We start from the raw sequence: 18,663 nt of genomic DNA on the forward strand, positions 1-18,663 counted from the left end.
CCTGTCAGTGTGGGACAATCCCTTCAGACTAAAGAGACTCAGTTCCTCCCGCCTGTCAGTGTGGGATACTCCCTTCAGACTAAAGAGAGTCAGTTCCCTCAGACCATCAGTGTGGGACAATGCTTTCAGGCTAAAGAGACTCAGTTCCTCTAGCCTGTCAATGTTGGACACTCACTCCAGACTAAAGAGAATCAGTTCCTCCAGCCTGTCAGTGCGGGACACTGACACTCCCTTCAGACTAAAGAGACTCTGTTTCTTCAGCCTGTCAGTGTGGGACACTCCCACCAGACTAAAGAGACTCAGTTCCTCCAGCCTGTCAGTGTGGGACAATCCCTTCAGACTAAAGAGACTCAGTTCCCTCAGCCTGTCAGTGTGGGACACTCCCTTCAGACTAAAGAGACTCTGTTCCTTCAGCCTGTCAGTGTGGGACACTCACATCAGACAAAAGAGACTCAGTTCCTCTCGCTTGTCAATGTGGGACACTCCCTCCAGACTAAAGAGACTCAGTGAGCATTTAGAATTTAGAATTGTGCTTTTCCATTTTTTAGGATATACTTCGGATATTAGGATGACATTGAATTATCCCTGTTGTGTTATTTCCTGGTTACAAACTTCCGGCTCAAGCCACTGAGCATCTGGTGTCGCCATGGAAACTCTCCAGCACCCATTCATTCGCCTAATCTCCCACAATGCATTGCTGCCACGCTGCGCTGGACCAATCTGATTGGATAGGCCCAGGACGTACCATCTTTACACCGAATAGGTAGGTTACGAGCTCTGGATAGTTTTACAAATTGACATTCAGTGAAGAGCTCTCCAATTATGATAGATGTTTATCGCTATATAATTTTTGAACATAATATACTTAATTTTCTCCTCATATGGAGGGAAATGAACTATTTAATTATATGAAAAGGTAAATGATTCTTCCTCTGTTTAAGAAATACATACCAGAGTCTGCCGAGATGGCATCTAGCCAGATTAAACCATTTTAACATAGGGGAGATTTGGATACATGCCATTTTTCACAATTTAACGCACACAACGTAGACATACATAAAAAGTATTTATCCTCGTTTTATTTGAAAGTTTAAACGTCTGAGTTGCTGGTGTCGTATAAAAGAGAGGAAAGACCAGGCAGAATCAGTTACGCGGGAACGGGCGCTCCCCGCTGCGAGTTCATGCGCCTGCCTTCCGCATTCTGTCAGCCGAACGGCCTGTGGCTCTACCAAACCAGCAGCCCCGCCCCCTCGCTCTCCCATTGGCCGTCATTTGCATCATATTAACATAACGGCCTGAAATTCTAAGCTTCGGGGCTCCACGGTCTACTGCTGCCGCACTCTGATTGGTCACCGTTGCGCACGTCTGCGTTAAAAATCACTCGCTCATGAATATTAAAAAATGTGTTGCTCTAATCCCCCACAATTGGCTGCTGGACTGCCTGTCTACTCTCCGACTCACAGGCAGCATGTTAGGTTTCCTCCTTCTCTTGAACCCGCAACTGTGAGCTGCTGTACCGTGGAGGCCTGAATGGAAATCAAAGATTTTTATGTTGGGAGCAGACATCTAAACAATTATAGTGATCTGGAATTGCACTTCTGAGAAGCGTAATTAATCATCTGGAGAGGCACGGCGGAGAGAGGGGTGCGAGTGCCGCGGTCTGAGCCGGGAAGTGAGGGCTCGCAGGTACAGGGCACACCGGTCCGCACCTCAGCGGTGCTCGGCACACGGACACTGCGGCACACAGCCCCCTCTGCCGCCCCCGATCCTCGCTCTGCGCCGCCGGTCGCCTCCTCGTCGCCTGCCCGGGTCGGAGCGCTCATGCGGCGGGGCGTCGCGCTGTGGGCTCCCGGGCTGGCGGTGGCCGTGCTGTCGCTGGTGTGGGAGCCTTGCGGGGCGGACAGCGGGGGCGCCAGCCTCGCCGACCGGGTCATCTGGGCCGTCAACGCCGGCGGAGACGCGCACACAGACGTCTATGGCATCCATTACAAGAAGGACCCCCTGGAGGGGAGGGTCGGGAAAGGTGAGCCGCCGGGGGTCTCAGCGGGAGCCCTCCTGCTGGGATGGCAGGCAGGCAGCGCGGTCCAGTCCGGGTTTTACACGGAGCTGCAGGCTGGTGTTCAGGGGCAGGTAGCAGGTGCAGGAAGACTTCTGCAATGTCGCTTTGCGCATACGGGGAAGAGCAGTGGTGGCAGATTGAGGAAATGGTTTCCTTTCTGTTAATCGGTACAGTTTGCGCAAGACTGCTGCAGCTCGGCAGGGCCGTGCAGTGGGTGTCTGACTCGTTTGGCGTGTTGAGTGAGTTTGTGCGTCTGTCATTCAGGCCGAGCGAATAACCCCTCTGGCTCCGTTTACCCTCTGCGCCCCAGACGTTGAACTTTGACATGTGACTTGTCAGCGGCTGCTTGCTTGCGCCCTCTGTTGTTCTTGGGGTGGAAGTGCGCTTGGCGTTGGAAGTTCCTCCCTGAAGCTCGAACCCGTGTTCAGTGTTTTCAGGAAGGTGTAGTAGCCACACTGTTAGCTCGAAACAGGCACTGTGGTCTCTGACCCTGTGTGTAGTGCATGTGTCAAGCTCAGGGAAGTAGATCACACTCCCAGTGCACTGCGGTCTGATCCACTCCTGGTTTTACGGGGAGTCTCGAGTGTCTCCATGAAGCAGGAAAGCGGATCTCTGTTTGCGCCCCGCTGTGTCCGAGCCAGATTCCTCAAGGCGCTTGCTTCTTTTAGTGTTGTCTCCGGAGCCCCAGCCTGCATTTCTGTCCCTGCTGCCGAGATCCTCGTGAAACCAGGGAGTGTGATCTGACGGGAGCGGGGCGAGTTCTGACCGAGGGCCCGGGCTGCTTCGGACCCGTCCGTCCTCTCCAGCTCTCGCGTGCGTTGGGGAAGTTTGCTCAGGGGGGTTGTGCTCCCCCCCAGGGCAGACTTCTGTAAAAACCCACAGCTCACAGTAAAGTGTGGCGCGGATCAGGGTGCTGGGCACTTTGATTCCCTCTTTCCCTGCTGTGTAACTCACAGCAGCACAGAGTATACCTCCGTAACCAGCAGATCGGAGGCTCAAGGCGGGGTGCGTGAGGCAGCGAGGCAATGATGTGGGGTGTGCCAGGCTGTGAGGCAGCGAGGCAGGCTTTGTGAACCGTTTGCTAAGTGAGGTTTTCCCTCTCGTGGGCCACACTCACTCTCCCTTCTCCTCTAGCCTCGGATTACGGGATGCGGTTGCCGATCCTGCGGTCCAGCCCGGAGGACCAGGTGCTGTACCAGACGGAGCGCTACAACGAGGACACCTTCGGCTATGAGGTACCGATCCGGGAGGAGGGCGAGTACATCCTGGTGCTGAAGTTTGCCGAGGTCTACTTCGCACAGTCTCAGCAGAAAGTAAGTCACACCTGCGCCGCCATCCCGCCATCCCGCTGTCTCGCTCTCCCGCCCGCGTCCGTCTGCTGTTCGGCCCTGACCGGCCTGGCCTCCCTGCAGGTGTTCGATGTGCGGCTGAACGGCCACGTGGTGGTGAAGGACCTGGACATCTTTGACAAGGTCGGCCACAGCACTGCGCACGACGAGGTCGTGCCCCTCTCCCTGCGCAAGGGCAAGCTGAGCGTGCAGGGGGAGGTGTCCACCTTCAACGGCAAGCTGACCATCGAGTTCGTCAAGGTAGGGGCGTGAGCGGCTGGGGGGGGCGCTGTCTGCGCTTGGAGCGGGCTCTGACCTGTCCGTCCGTCCGTCCGCAGGGCTACTACGACAACCCCAAGGTCTGCGCGCTCTACATCATGAAGGGGACGCTGGACGGTGAGTGGGGGTGACACCGGGGCTCTGCCAGTCTTCTCAAGGGGTGGTTTTGGGGTGTCGGGCACTGTTTACAGCTCCCTGTCCCCCTGCTCTCTGCCTCAGACGTGCCAAAGCTGCAGCCGCACCCCGGGCTGGAGAAGCGCGAGGAGGAGGAAGAGGAGGAGGAGTACGGGGAGGGAGGGGAGGAGGGGAGGAAGAGCACATCCTCCACCCCCAAGCACCGCGTGCAGTCGGGCCCTCGTACCCCCAACCCGTACGCCTCTGACAACAGCAGCCTGATGTTCCCCATCCTCGTCGCCTTCGGGGTGTTCATCCCCACGCTGTTCTGCCTGTGCCGCCTGTGAGGAGGGGCGCACTGCGCTGCACACGGGACACGAGCTGGGCCGGGCGGCGTCTGAGTGCCTGGGGCGCCCGCCCCCCCCGAGAGAGAGAGAGAGAGAGTGTGAGAGTGAGTGAGAGCTGCTCTGCGGACCGAAACGGCATCAGGGAGCCCCCAGTTTGCGGGAGCCCCAAGATCTGTGCAGCGCGGCCTGGCCAGCAGGGGGCACTGGCGCCTCTACTGCAGCAGCACAGACGGACAGACGGACAGACTGCTTTCCCACAAGTGACACGCATGCACACGGCACGCACATGCCTCCGCAGCACGATTCTGAAACCTCATTGGCTGAGGCTGCAGGAAGTAGGTGGGCCTGTCCTGCCTGGAGGCGGCGTCTGATTGGCTGCCCCGCCGGCCTGTAATGAGCGTCATGGCCTCGCCCCCTGCAGGGGTGCCGGGACTGGCGAGCCCGGCCTCGTTAGGGGTGGGGCTCGTGCTGGTGGGTGGCGGGGCCTGAGACAGAGGGGAGCTGCTCTTTCTGTCTTGTCTTGGTCCTGCTCTTCGCCTCGGCCTGCTGGGTTACTGGCGCCGGGCTGGCAGCTGCTGGTGACGGGCATGGAGACACTGCCCGGATCACTGCACAGAGCGACTAGCACTGACCCTGCTGCCCCTTTCTGTTTACCGTCCAGCCTGCACCCCTTTAACTAAGAGCGCCCTTCTGCCTGTGGTGCGGGCTTGGGGTTCCCGGTCAGACACACAGGGCGGCCTGGTGGGGCTGTGGGCAGTGACCAGTGCAGCTGTCTCCTCCCCACAAGGAGATGGGGGGGGTCACCTGTGCGAGGAGGGGGCTATGTCCCCTCAGCCCTAACCCACCCCTCCCGCCTGATCGAGACTGGCAGCTTGGTTCTGTACCGCCGGACTCATGGAGGCGAGCAGCGAACAGCGTGTTGTCTGTCTGTCTGTCTGTCTGTCTGTCTGTCTGTCTGTCTGTCTGTCTGTCTGTCTGTCTGTCTGTCTGTCTGTCAGTCTGTCAGCGTGTCTCTGTCTGTCCGCGTGACGCAGCCCTGGAGGACCGAGTGCTGCCCATCTCTCTGCAGGACGGCCCCTCGCCCTGCTGTCCCGGCTGCAGGCTGGCCCGGCCTGTAGCCCTTCGAGCCTTTGCCGCATGATTCCCCTGCGGTCGTTCCCGGGGCCCAGCTCAGGCCCCTGGGGTGGGTGCGCTTTTATGTGAGCGTGAGGCAGATGTGGCTCGGCAGAGAGAGAGGCTCAGGCGTTGATAGAATTGTTCTTCACGACCGCAGGGCTGGCTGCTTCTCGCCTCCCCCCGCAGTGAGTCCCAGTGGAAGAGCTGGTTTGGGGGGGGGGCAGCTCTGGCCTTTCGGGGGAGACGCCGTGTGACCCCGGAGGCGTCTGCAGCGAGGGGTGGACACCCCGGTCCTCCACTCCTGGGCGAAGGGGAAATAAAACAGCTGTTTTAAAATCCATAACGAGCACCTTTTTAAGTCACTTTTGAGACTTTTAAAACGACGCCAAAGTTGGAATATTCGTTCGTGTTCGCAGTTTCGATGGCGGAGGGCTTGTGGGAATTTTTACTGACGGTACAGATCACCTGGTTGTACAGATCCCTGTGCCAAGGTTTTTAAATGTATTTCAGTTTGAGGCCTTTCCTGTTACTTTTGTGCATTAATTTACAATAGGAAACCTTTCTGTCAGAGAGTCCTGCACTCCTGATGGAACTGCCTTGACAGGAGAGAGACGGGCCAGTCTGACTGACCCCCACACTGACCAGGGTGTACTCTGATGGACACTGACCAGAAGGCACTGACTGACCAACACTGACTCTCCCTCTCTAGAGTGCACACCCTGATGGACACTGACTGACTCACTGGCCCGCGGACACTCTGACTGACTGTCTGACAGGGGGAGCAGGAGGGGGGTTGGTTAGAACAGTTTGGGTTTTCTTGGCTTATTTTTCTGTTTTCTGATGTTTAATTTAAAAGGCAAGCGTGTAGCTTCTTGGTCTTTCTCTCAGGATGCTGGAGGTGAGGGGGTGACTGTGTGCTGTCGGGTGGTTTACAGTTACTCCGGTTTTATTTTGGTTGTTTTGAGTTTTACATTTTATCACTGTTTGTACAGAAATTGTGTTTTTGACATGAATCCATGTTGCCTTCGTGTTTTCAATACATGCAAGTGAGCTTCACCTCCACGGCTGCTTTGTCTGTGTGTCTCGCAAGGCCCGGTCCGCAGGGCCCGGTCCGCTTGCTGCGCTCGGGGCCGGTACGGTCATCAGCAACCCGCCGTGTCTGTGCCGCTGCAGCAGGCCCTGCTGGCCTTGACCAGTGTGGCCAGCAGGACACAGCTGCCCTGGGTGTCTGGGAAACGTGTCCACACCTCTACCCTCCAGGAATGTTCCCATTCCAGATTCCTGGGATTTAGCTCCTGCAAATTGGCTGCTATTGGTTCCCACCACTTTCCCTATTACACCAAGCAGGGACGCTTCTGCATCAGGGAGAATGATTACACTCTGCGCCATTCCAGGTTTTACAGTGGGCTCCATCGGACTCCCACTGCGGAGCAGGCTGGGCCACTCCAGGTTTTACACTGGGCTCCATCAAACTCCCACTGCGGAGCAGGCTGGACCACTCCAGGTTTTACACTGGGCTCCATCAGACTCCCACTGCGGAGCAGGCTGGGCCACTCCAGGTTTTACACTGGGCTCCATCAGACTCCCACTGCGGAGCAGGCTGGGCCACTCCAGGTTTTACAGTGGGCTACATCAGACTCCCACTGCGGAGCAGGCTGGGCCACTCCAGGTTTTACAGTGGGCTACATCAGACTCCCACTGCGGAGCAGGCTGGGCCACTCCAGGTTTTACACTGGGCTACATCAGACTCCCACTGCGGAGCAGGCTGGGCCACTCCAGGATTCTGCAGGTTTCCTGTGAGGTGCAGAGCTCTGCTGGCTGTTAAAAAAAGAGGCTGAATTTCTGACTTGTGTTCCTGGTTCAGCAGCTCACAGGGAAACCTAGAGGGCGTCAGCCTGCAGTGGAGTCTGATCGGGTCCCCTGTGCAGCACAGGTGGGCAGAGTGCTGCACCCGAAACAGACAGAATATAAACATGCAGGCTAAACTAATGCAGCTGGACAGCGCTGCCCCTGACTGCCTCCAGCTCCCTAACACTGTGACGAGCCACCAACGAAGACTGGAGCCCCTCCAGTGGTCACCCGCAAAAACAACGATTCCTACTGAAGCTCTCTCCTCCCTCCTCCCTCTCTCCAAAGGAATTGCAGTTGGAACGTACTGACTGACTGATGCCTGTTTCTTTTTAATAAATGTGCTATTTTATCTAAGTCTTCAAGCAGTTTGCGGATGTGTTATTCAGGGTGTGTGGAGAAGATGTCAGACTCTTTCAACTTATTGAGCTCCTGAACACACTGCAGTCCAGCACACTGACACTGAGCTCCTGAACACACTGCAGCCCAGCACACTGACACTGAGCTCCTGAACACACTGCAGCCCAGCACATTGACGCTGAGCACCTGAACACACTGCAGCCCAGCACATTGATGCTGAGCTCCTGAACACACTGCAGTCCAGCACTGTGACCCTGAGCTCCTGAACACACTGCAGCCCAGCACATTGACGCTGAGCTCCTGAACACACTGCAGCCCAGCACTGTGACACTGAGCTCCTGAACACACTGCAGCCCAGCACATTGACGCTGAGCTCCTGAACACACTGCTGCCCAGCACATTGACGCTGAGCACCTGAACACACTGCAGCCCAGCACTGTGACGCTGAGCTCCTGAACACACTGCAGTCCAGCACATTGACACTGAGCTCCTGAACACACTGCAGCCCGGCACACTGACACTGAGCTCCTGAACACACTGCAGCCCGGCACACTGACACTGAGCTCCTGAACACACTGCAGCCCGGCACACTGACACTGAGCTCCTGAACACACTGCAGTCCAGCACATTGACACTGAGCTCCTGAACACACTGCAGCCCGGCACATTGACACTGAGCTCCTGAACACACTGCAGCCCGGCACACTGACACTGAGCTCCTGAACACACTGCAGCCCGGCACACTGACACCGAACTACAGAACACACTGCAGCCCGGCACACTGACACTGAGTTCCCGAACACAACGCAGCCCGGCACACTGACACTGAGTTCCCGAACACACTGCAGCCCAGCACATTGACATTGAGCAACAGAACACACTGCAGTCCAGCACACTGACACTGAGCTCCTGAACACACTGCAGTCCAGCACATTGACACTGAGCTCCTGAACACACTGCAGCCCAGCACACTGACACTGAGCTCCTGAACACACTGCAGTCCAGCACACTGACATGGAGCTCCTGAACACACTGCAGTGCAGCACAGATGCCATGATACTGAACAAAGACTGGTACTGTACTATTTCTCAGGTACTGAACACGGGAGTCGGGTGGGTACTGTGTTTCGTTGAATTGAAGTTAACTGCAGTGTAAAAAGCAATGTTTTAGATAAAAAAATGTAAAGACAGCCTAATGAATTAAAGGACGAAAGTCCCAAATCTTTACACCCCTCCCCCACCGCATTTAATCTCATAAGTGCTTGAAGTTTTAAAAAGGGGAACAAACAAATGCTTGAACTTATCGTGATTATAATTAATGATCAGTGCTTAATTGAGGAGTCTCTCGTCACAGCGCGAGAGGCCAGGCACGCCGAACGTGGCGCGAGAGAGACGGGAGAAGGGAGGTTACAAAAACACCGTGCGACTACAAGTAATGTATTGGTAGCCATGGAAACTGACGAGAGGCCTCAGCCAATGGGAGCGCCTCTTCTCCTCGGCCCTCTCCATAGAGACGCAGGGAAGCCATCTTGGACTGAGCGGCGTCTGGCTCGTACACTCTCGCTGAGGATGAGTGGCCCCAAGCCTAGAACCGAGCTTCCCCCAACCCCGGACCCCGGGCCAGACTCGGACCCCGGTCCCGCCGCCCCTCCAGCCGCCAGGGACCGCAAGGCGGGCGGCGGGGTGTTGAAGCGGCTGAAGTCCCGGCGCACTCAGGCGGATCGGCGGCCGGTGACGGAGGAGGAGCTGCGGGCGCTGGGGCGAGATATCACCCCGGAGGACGTGCTGGGGCTCCGGGCTGTCACCCGCGGTAAACACGGGCGGGGGAGGACGGGGAGCGCAGCTCCCTGGGCCCGGGAGAGGTGGGGGGACTCGGGGTGGAGGCGCGCTGCCGATCGAGGTGGAGAGAAGTGCCGGACCGCGCGCAGCTTGGCCGGCTGCAAGCAGGACGCTGGTATCCACTGGGTGTCTGGAATTAAACTCCTGTTTTGCTCTGTAAAAACCGTTCATCGGAGACGCCCGGCACGGAAACCAGCTCCTCCTGTGAGGATCGGCGCAGTGTAGTGAAGGAGCACACCCTGGAGGGGGCGCCACACCATCGCGGGGCACACACTACATAGATACACTTAATGTTAATGTTGCTTTATTGGCCCTATACAATTTCTTGCATTCGGAATTCGTATTTTCGCATACCCCAGCTTGCTCTCCATGAGACACAGACAAGGAGGGAAGCTTGGGGTTAGAGCACAGGGTCAGCCATTGTACAGCCGGCTGCAGGATTTGAACCAGCAACCTCCTGAGCCACAGAGCCACCGCTCCGCTACTTAACATACAGGGGCAGTTAAGGGAGATCTCGCCCTGCCAGTGCAGCGATGGGAGGAGAGCCATGTGATCATGGTGAGAGCATGCAGACTCCACTTGGAAAGTACAACATGCTGAATCAAGCCGGGAGCGGCCTACATGCCTACCACATGGCTATTTTTACCCCATTCTCCCTGCCAGACACACTGCGCCGTCCTGCTGGCCAAGACGGCACCCTTCCTGCCCACAAGCGAGCCCTGTGCTGGCCTGATGTTCTCCCCACAAACCTGTCCATCTGCCACAGCCAGAGCCAGTATCTGCGCAGTAACTGGAGGCCCAGTAATTTATGCTAAAGCTGTGTTTCATATTGTTTCCAGTCCTGAGCAGCCTCAGGCTGCAGTCCAGTTGTGGAACTCTTCTCCAGAGACCTGCTGGTAAGCTGAAGCCTGGAAGTTTCATGAATGACCGTTTTTTAAACGGTTAGCAGTGCGTATACTTCTGTGTCTACTGGGCACTTGTTCACCCTAGTAAGGGGTAGTTAAGATGAAGTGAGTGGAGCTGAGATCGTGGTACATCAGGGTGCAGATGGTGTGGCTCTTCCCTGCCCTTCTGTTGATCACCTGCCAGTACAGTTGCCCTGGGCTTTGCTATTTGTGATCCAAAAACTCATGTTCCCCCTGTTTACAGGCTAATAAAAATATTTAAGGTGCCGAAGTAATCGGTGAAGACATCTTGATGATTAGGGGTTCTGTCTGCGTTGCCCAGTCTGCTTTGAGGGAGTCCAGCTGTGCAGCGACGGGGGGCTTCACCCCCCCCTCCCCAGATAAAGAGAAACATTGAGGGGCGCATGTCTCCTGCAGAGTGAAATTCACACCACAGGGACTACTCTTCCTCCAGAAAGGAGAATGCGGTAGATCAGGTCTACCTGGGCAGGCAGGAGTATGCTGTTAAAGCCCAGTGTGTGCCCAGCATACGGTATATGCGTCTGACCGGGCACCACTGAACAGCTTCTTCTGGAAAGCCCTCCATCCGGGTTGGCGGGACTCCTTGGAGACGGATATGCCTGGAGGGAGTGTGGAGAGGCGGCAGGGATCTGCTCCCTCCTCCAGCTCGGAGCAGACGTGCGAGCTGCTCTGGGACTGCTGAAGCGGAGGAGGGAAATGGGAATCTGGCTGGAGGGGATCCTTGTCCTGCAGGTCTGACGGTGAAATTGAAATTGGGAAGCAAGCATTCCCCTCTTCCTCGCTCTTCCTTGTGTGCTTCTCCCCTCTTTCCTTCCGTCTGCATCCACACGGACAGTCCTGCTCGGTGTGCCCTGCTTGTCTGTGGCCTCATTGCTTTCTACCGGTGTGTTGTCCTGGGTTGACTGCTCAAGCTGTCTTTTCTCTCTCTCCGTCAGATTACCTCTGCCAGCCTGAAGACAACATCTACAGCATCGACTTCACGCGCTTCAAGATCAGAGACCTGGAGACGGGCACCGTGCTCTTCGAGATCGCCAAGCCCCCCAATGCCGGTAGGTCGGAGGGCGTGTGCGCGCCGGCTGGTCCCCTCCCTCCTGTTCCCTCTGGCCCTCGGTCCCTGAGCCTCTCTGTGTCTCTCAGACCCCGACGATGACGATGATGAGGAAGAGAACGGCGACGTGGACTCCAGCGCTGGCCGATTTGTGCGGTACCAGTTCACCCCAGCTTTCCTGAGGCTTTGCACCGTTGGCGCCACGTGAGTTTCCTCCTCTTCTGTTGCCCCGATACCTGAGCGCACTCGGGCCCCACTGCTCCCTCCCTTGCCAACGCCTCCGTCTCTGTGCCTCAGCGTGGAGTTCACGGTGGGCGACAGGCCGGTCAACAGTTTCCGGATGATCGAGAGGCACTACTTCCGGGACCGGCTGCTCAAGAACTTTGATTTTGACTTCGGCTTCTGCATCCCCAACAGCCGCAACACCTGCGAGCACATCTACGAGTTTCCACAGCTGCCCGAGGAGCTCAGTGAGTGTTGCCCTGTCTGCAGCCCCCTCGCTCTCTCCTCCTGCGTCCCTCTCCCTCTGCCTTGCTCTCTCTCTCCTCCTGCGTCCCTCTCCCTCTGCCTCGCTCGCTCTCTCCTCCTGCGTCCCTCTCCCTCTGCCTCGCTCGCTCTCTCCTCCTGCGTCCCTCTCCCTCTGCCTCGCTCGCTCTCTCCTCCTGCGTCCCTCTCCCTCTGCCTCGCTCGCTCTCTCCTCCTGCGTCCCTCTCCCTCTGCCTCGCTCGCTCTCTCCTCCTGCGTCCCTCTCCCTCTCCCTCGCTCGCTCTCTCCTCCTGCGTCCCTCTCCCTCTCCCTCGCTCGCTCTCTCCTCCTGCGTCCCTCTCCCTCTCCCTCGCTCGCTCTCTCTCTCCTCCTGCGTCCCTTTCTCAGATTCAAATTCAAGAAGCTTTACTGGTACATACAATCAGTACAACATCCACAGACAACATCTACAACATTATAATACAAATATGTAATAGGGCATTTACATACAACACATAGAACATATTGGGATACAGGCTCACTGTTCCTCAGGCTGGGACAGGAGATCACGCACTGTATTATTATTATTATTATTATTATTATTATTATTGAGAGACAGGCTCTCTGTCTGTTCCTCAAGCTGGGACAGGAGATCACATACTGGGTTGTCAGTTCAACTGAGTTCCCTCCTCCCTCTCCCAGTAGGATTGGCACCCGTTGTGATTCTGGCAGGTATGGGAACTCTGGGATAAGATTTGTAAATTTGGGGAAGAATGTTTGTCTAATCCCAGAGTATCTGTCACAGTGCAGTAGGAAGTGCACCTCTGTCTCTATTTCTCCCCGCTGGCAGTGGGAGCACAGCCTGTCCTCTCTGGGCAGCCAGGTCTGCCTGAGTCGCCCAGTTTCTATGGCCAGGTTGTGGTCACTGAGCCTATACTTCGTCAGGGTCTGTTTTTCCTTGCTGTTTTTTAACCTGGTCAGATATTCAGCTTGTAGGTAGATAGATACTTTATTGATCCCGTGAGGGAAATTGCAGTGCAACAGCAGCTTAACACAGACAACACGGCCACAGTGTAACGAATGATATAATAATAGTACAATACATACAATACAATCAGTACAGTGAGGGGAGCACTAAAATAGTTACTCACAGTCCAGGACACACAAAGAACAAACTAGAACAGAACAGTACACAGAAAAATCGTATCACACATATGAATATAAATATAGATGTAAATATAGATATAAATGTATTGCACAGGTCCCTGGCATATATTGCACAAAAAACGGTTGTAGACGGGGAAGGAAAAAGAAAGAGAACAGATGTAGCAGTAGATGTATTGTATGTTAAGAGTTCTGTAGCATTCCAGTGAATGCTGTGTGTCAATATAGACACTTACGGTCTTGCGCCCTTCATATACAGTGCCCATAAAAAGTATTCACCCCCCTTGGACTTCTTAACATTTTGTTGTTACAGCATGGAACCATGATGTACTTAACTGAGAATTTTTGCCACTCATCAACACAAAGTACTATATAATGTCTGGATTATTTTTCACTTTGACATTTTACTAAATTAATTAAAAATAAACTGGAAATAATTTAATGCATTAGTATTCACCCCCTTGCTTTGACGCACCTAAATTACCTCTGAAGTGACCAGCTCTCTTCTCCAAGTCATAGAATTACTTGACTGGAGTCCACCTGTGTGAAGTTGAGGTGTTTCACATGATTTCAGAATAAATGATGAGACCAAAACTGAACTTTTGGGCCTCAATGTGAAGCGCTAAGTTTGGTGCAAACCTAACACAGCACATCACACCGAGAACACCATCCGTGCAGTGAAGCATGGTGGTGGCAGCATCATGCTTTGGGGATGCTTCTCTGTGGCAGGGACTGGAAAACACATAAAGATAGGAGGAAAAATGGATGGAGCCAAGTACAGAAAAATCCTAGAGGAAAACGTGCCGCAATCCGCAAGAGCACTGGGACTTGGAAGATGATTCATCTTCCAACAGGACAATGACCCAAAACATATTGCAAAAGCCACACTGGAGAGGCTTAAAACCAAAAAGGTTAATGTCCCGGAGTGGCCCAGTCAAACCCCAGACCACCATCCAATTGAGCATCTGGGGAATGACTTACAAATTGCTGTTCAGAAACAGTCCCCATCCAACTTGATGGAGCTTGAGCAATTTTCCCAAGAAGAATGGGCAAAAATTCCAGTGTCAAGATGCGCAACGCTGATAGAGACTCACCCAAAGAGACTTACAGCTGTAATTGCTGCCAAAGGTGGGCCTACTAAGTATTAACTCGGGGGGGGGTGAATACTTACACATTCAATTATTTTGTTTTTTATTTTTAATTTAGTAAAATGTCTGGATTTTTTTCCCTTTGACATTATAGAGTACTTTGTGTTGATGAGTGGCAAAACTTCTCAGTTAAGTACATCATGGTTCCATGCTGTAACACAATAAAATGTGAAAAAGTCCATGGGGGGTGAATACTTTTTATAGGCACTGTACACATTCCTGCTCAAGTCTGCAAGGCTTGGGGGGCCCCATTTCTAAATCTGTGTCACAAGGGTGCTCACCGGCACCCCCAGTGAGACCTTCTCTGTCCGCATCGGAGTGGACAAAGTGCAGAGAAGTTGCCATGGAGAATAAAATAGTCAAGCATTAGGAAAATTGAACCTTTTTATAGTTTTAAAACCCACATTTTATGTAAAAACAACATTTCATTAGGTTATTTTAGATTAACTTCGTACCTAGAATACATACAGTATTAAAGGTAAAAAGCTTTTATTTTTTGTCACCTCATTTCGACTGATGAATATTTGTTTATTGCGATACGTTTTATACGTGGAATATTTAATAGTACAAAGCTTCCAGGTATTGCCAGGTTGATCTTATTTAGTTTACTGTGAATGACAGCGTTATGTTCCTCATACTGTCATGTTTTTACTTGGGACAGATGATGTGAAAATATTTAGTAACACAAAGCTTTAAATGAACAGAGTGATATTGCCAAGTTTTTCTTACTTCGCCCGTTATCATGAATGAACACGATGTGTCACTACGTTTGTGCACGACAAACGAGGTGACATTCAGTTTAATCAAAATGCGATCTGAGAGCTAAAAAAAAAAAAGCTGCCGACATGCACTTAGCCGCTGGGGAAAAAAGCATCATCAATAGAAAGCATTTCAGCCCCTTAACTGTGTAATAGATGAGTGACCTTAGACAGAAGTGTCCCATTCCCGTTTGTAACGCTGCCCCTCGAATCCTCATACTGGCGCTGCTTCACAGAGTAGCAGACTTGGAGGAAGGGCTCGGGGCAACAACCAGAACATGGCCTTTGTGTTTGTGTCCCAGTGGTTAAGGTAATGCTGTGTGTCTTGTTGTGATTTGGTTGACTTTGATTTGTGCTGTTTTAGCTGTGTTGTCCTGAGGCTGGTTGGTGTCAGTGAGCCTTAGGACCAGCTGGCTCAGAGGGCTCAGAGGGCTCTTCTAGGGGCTCAAGCAGGGCCTTGTAGTGGTATAACTTCTGGTCACCATTTCTCAGGTGTAACCACTATTTGATTGCTATATTCTGTATATTGATAAGTAATGGGTATTTCGTGCATTGTTAGAAGTTTTTCTCTGCACATGGAGGATGTTTTTATAGAACTCTGTGTGCACAGTTTCTATGTGGTGTTTGTCCCATTGAGTGTAGTCCTAGTCTGAGGGGAGCCCACACTTCACTGCCGTATAGGGCAATGGGTTGGATTACACTTTCAAATATTCGCAGCACACGTTGTATGGGGAAACTGGATGCTGTAGAGCCTCCTTCTAATGGCATAGAAACCCTTCACTGTCAGGTCGAAACTCCCAGATTAACTGATTGTCAGTCGGAGGTGTGTGTAGCTGGTTGTTCTCCAATGTGTTGTTGTTGAGTGTGAATTTGTACCTGTTTCCCTGAGGTCTGGCTTTCTTCTGGAAAACCATAACTCTGGTCTTGTCCAGATTGTCTGTCAGCACCCAGGTCTGACAGTACTGCTCCAGCAGTGCCAGGCTCTTCTGCAGCCACTCCTGATCTTTTTCTCTCTCCTCCTGCATCCCTTTCTTTCCGTGTTCATCATTCATGAATCCTTGATTAAAAAAGCAACAGTTCTAATAGTTTTTAGTTGATAGTTTTCTCTCTCTTTCCCTGCAGTCCGTCAGATGATAGAGAGCCCGTACGAGACGAGGTCGGACAGCTTCTACTTTGTGGATAACAAACTGATCATGCACAACAAGGCAGACTACGCCTACAACGGGGGTCAGTAATGTGGGGCAAGAGGGAGTGCCCGTTCCCTCCCCAGCCCCGCCACAGCTGACCCCTAACCCCACGACATGACTCGCGACATTCCAGAGGGTCCCGCGCAGAGCCATGGGGCACGCCCTCTATCGCCCCGAGCTCCGCCGCAGCCGGATGGTTTCCCCGGGAGACGCACCCTAAGGGCGGCCAGCTCCTGTCTCTGGACTCTGCAGGGCCTGTGAACCCTGTGCTGCAGCCGCCCCTCAGACATACTCATCCCGCGCTGCCTGCACGCACCCCAGCATCTTACAGCAGGGCGAGGGGCGCCTCTCGGCTCACCTGGCCCAAATGTACTCAACCAATCGCACTGCTGCCTGGGAGTTTCAGCCGGACTTGAACTGGAAACATCTGGACCACAGGGCATAGCCTGCTTACTGTCAGAGCTGCTGCTGCGCTGTCCTAAAAACATCGCAGCAGCCTGGGAGCACACCGCATCGTGCCTGTACATATTGTGGTTCTTACAAATTCTGATTGGTTGTGCTTCTCACATGAGCAATAAGTGTTATGGCCCTTAAATTGTTGCAATATATTACTGTTCATCACAGAACACCTTTTAACCAGATAAGTGTTCATAGAATTGAAAAATTTCTACAGCTCTCTGACGTCCTGCAGTGATCCGGCTTGCTCTTGGCCTCTCCTGGCAGCCCTCTGTGATTTGTTGAAACTCAGCCATGGTGTCTTTCTCCAAATTCGCACTGTTGAATGTATTTCTGGCATTCAAGAGCAAATACAGTTATGAGTGACAGCAGTCGGTCACTGTATAATTGATACAGGCTGATTACCATTGTCCAGCACAGAAGCTCGTGTATCATGGGGTTACTGTTCCTTTAGGTAACTGCTACTTGTTGTAATTTCTTGTGGGTTTGTAAACATCGCTTAGCATTATGTTCAAGCAATGAGCCAGCCAGCTGAGGTCACCTCCTACAGGCTGGGCAGTGTGGGCAGAAGGGCCTGCTCATGATGGCCACTGGCACGCCCCCTTGTGAGACGGCGCTTCTCTGGGCTCTGAGGAAAGGTGGGGTCAAACGAAGGTCACTGCCCAGGGATCTCACCTTTATCTGCCCTCCCAGCTCTGTCCTCCAAGTGGTATAATCATCTAGTCAGTGTCCAGCCTCCACGGGTCCCCTGGTGTGGCGAGTCTTAGCTGTGGGTCCTGACACAGTGGATTGTACTTGTTCAGTGGGTTTGCCTGAATTTCCGGGTTGGCAGGATATATTCTGGGCCGCAGTCACTGTGACTGACACGTATGCAACAAGTGCGTGTGTGCTCTCTGGCTGGGGGTGGCGCAGTGCACCCTGCCCTGTCCTGTCTTTGGGCAGACGCTGTGAGAGATGGCCCCATCACTCCCAGCTGTCCTCTGGGACCTCTCTCACAGAGACCCTCTGTCCCAACTCCCTCTGAATATCAGCTGGAGCAGAGGGTCAGGGGGGAGGCCCTGTAGAGCAGTGATGCCCTATGGAATTCTCCTCGGCTCCTGCTGCTCTGTCAGGAATCACTCCCAGCTCTCTGTATCTCTCTCTTTCTCTGCTGATGATCAGTCTGGAATCACTCCCAGCTCTCTCTCTCTCTTTCTCTGCTGATGATCAGTCAGGAATCACTCCCAGCTCTCTCTCTCTTGCTGATCAGTCAGATCATTGATAACTTCCAAAGCTCAAAACTTACTGGATCATCTGTCTGTTTTAGCATCTTTCCAAGATACAAGACTTTTAAAGAGAATGAGAAAATCTGCCAAGCTGTTGATTACCACTGCCCTTCTACAGATTTTACAACAGTTCAATGTAAAAAGTCCAGACTAGCAATATGTCTGTTCAGTTAAGGAATTAAGTGACTGAGAGCTCACCTGGAATAAACGCTAGGAGACACTGGCAACCAGGGATTAGTGGGTAGCCTGCACAGCACTGTCTGATCCCTTCTGGTTCGGTTCCTACAGAGATACAAGCCCCTGGTTTCCATTGCAGAGTGACTCTCAGCTTCCTCATAGGCTCAGTTATTGTCTTCATTCATGCAGAATCAGCCCATTCCGAGACCTTCAGACCAGTGTTCACAGCGTGTGCCCAGCCCTTCCTGCGTCTGCTTCGTTTGCAAACCCAAACTGCACCTTGTGGTTAACAACACTTGAGTGAATTCATGTCTTATTTCAGGCTGCTGATTTTTATTAATTTTATTTTTTTATATATTTTTTGTTACCGACCATCTCCATTTTTTAACTGGAGACAACATGATTTATTTGAAGTTAGTTTTTCTTTACTTTGCACCCTCGGAAAATAAAAAGAAAAGTTTTTGGAGGGTTAATGTTTCTTAATATTTTGGGAGTTCTGTCATACAGGTTTTTTCTGAATAGGCTGCACCTGTGTTTCATCCGAGTTGGAACCGTGTTGCTGTTCTGAAGACGGTGGAACGGACACAAAGTCACTGTAGTGGCTTCTGTTTCCTTGGGAAATCTGTGTAAAATAATGAAAATTCCTCTGTATTTTGTAACATCTTGTCTTTTCATGTTCAAAGTGAATTTTAGGTGCTTGTACAAAACGTTATTTTATCACAATAAAGAATTCTTTTGATTTTCACAGGTCTGTGGTTGGTGTCCATTTCTGTTTGTTTGA

At 52.8% G+C, this 18,663-nt stretch overlaps 2 protein-coding genes across 2 annotated transcripts; both read left to right on the forward strand.

The window, feature by feature from the left end:
* Window positions 1–1,422: 1,422 nt before the first annotated feature.
* Window positions 1,423–6,299, forward strand: mlec (malectin). The gene is made up of 5 exons (XM_006640170.3): window positions 1,423–2,023; window positions 3,194–3,372; window positions 3,472–3,648; window positions 3,726–3,783; window positions 3,886–6,299. The coding sequence occupies exons 1-5, from the start codon at window positions 1,822–1,824 to the stop codon at window positions 4,125–4,127; spliced, it is 858 nt and encodes a 285-aa protein (XP_006640233.1). The 5' UTR covers window positions 1,423–1,821; the 3' UTR covers window positions 4,128–6,299.
* Window positions 6,300–8,931: 2,632 nt separating this feature from the next.
* Window positions 8,932–18,627, forward strand: unc119b (unc-119 lipid binding chaperone B). The gene is made up of 5 exons (XM_069182211.1): window positions 8,932–9,259; window positions 11,150–11,263; window positions 11,352–11,466; window positions 11,560–11,732; window positions 15,920–18,627. Exons 1-5 carry the CDS (start codon window positions 9,019–9,021, stop codon window positions 16,030–16,032), a joined length of 756 nt encoding a protein of 251 aa, XP_069038312.1. The 5' UTR covers window positions 8,932–9,018; the 3' UTR covers window positions 16,033–18,627.
* Window positions 18,628–18,663: the final 36 nt, after the last annotated feature.

Source organism: Lepisosteus oculatus, chromosome 22, assembly GCF_040954835.1.
Source record: "Lepisosteus oculatus isolate fLepOcu1 chromosome 22, fLepOcu1.hap2, whole genome shotgun sequence".
Lineage (NCBI taxonomy): Eukaryota > Metazoa > Chordata > Actinopteri > Semionotiformes > Lepisosteidae > Lepisosteus > Lepisosteus oculatus.

What these genes read in the sequence shown, in the direction of transcription:
- mlec (XM_006640170.3), top strand. Translation starts at nt 1,822, where the DNA reads ATGCGGCGGGGCGTCGCGCTGTGGGCTCCCGGGCTGGCGGTGGCCGTG. An exon ending in GGAGGGGAGGGTCGGGAAAG is followed by an intron (nt 2,024 to 3,193) that starts GTGAGCCGCCGG and finishes CTTCTCCTCTAG; the next exon opens with CCTCGGATTACGGGATGCGG. An exon ending in CATGAAGGGGACGCTGGACG is followed by an intron (nt 3,784 to 3,885) that starts GTGAGTGGGGGT and finishes TCTCTGCCTCAG; the next exon opens with ACGTGCCAAAGCTGCAGCCG.
- unc119b (XM_069182211.1), top strand. Translation starts at nt 9,019, where the DNA reads ATGAGTGGCCCCAAGCCTAGAACCGAGCTTCCCCCAACCCCGGACCCC. An exon ending in GCTCCGGGCTGTCACCCGCG is followed by an intron (nt 9,260 to 11,149) that starts GTAAACACGGGC and finishes TCTCTCCGTCAG; the next exon opens with ATTACCTCTGCCAGCCTGAA. An exon ending in ACAGCTGCCCGAGGAGCTCA is followed by an intron (nt 11,733 to 15,919) that starts GTGAGTGTTGCC and finishes CTTTCCCTGCAG; the next exon opens with TCCGTCAGATGATAGAGAGC.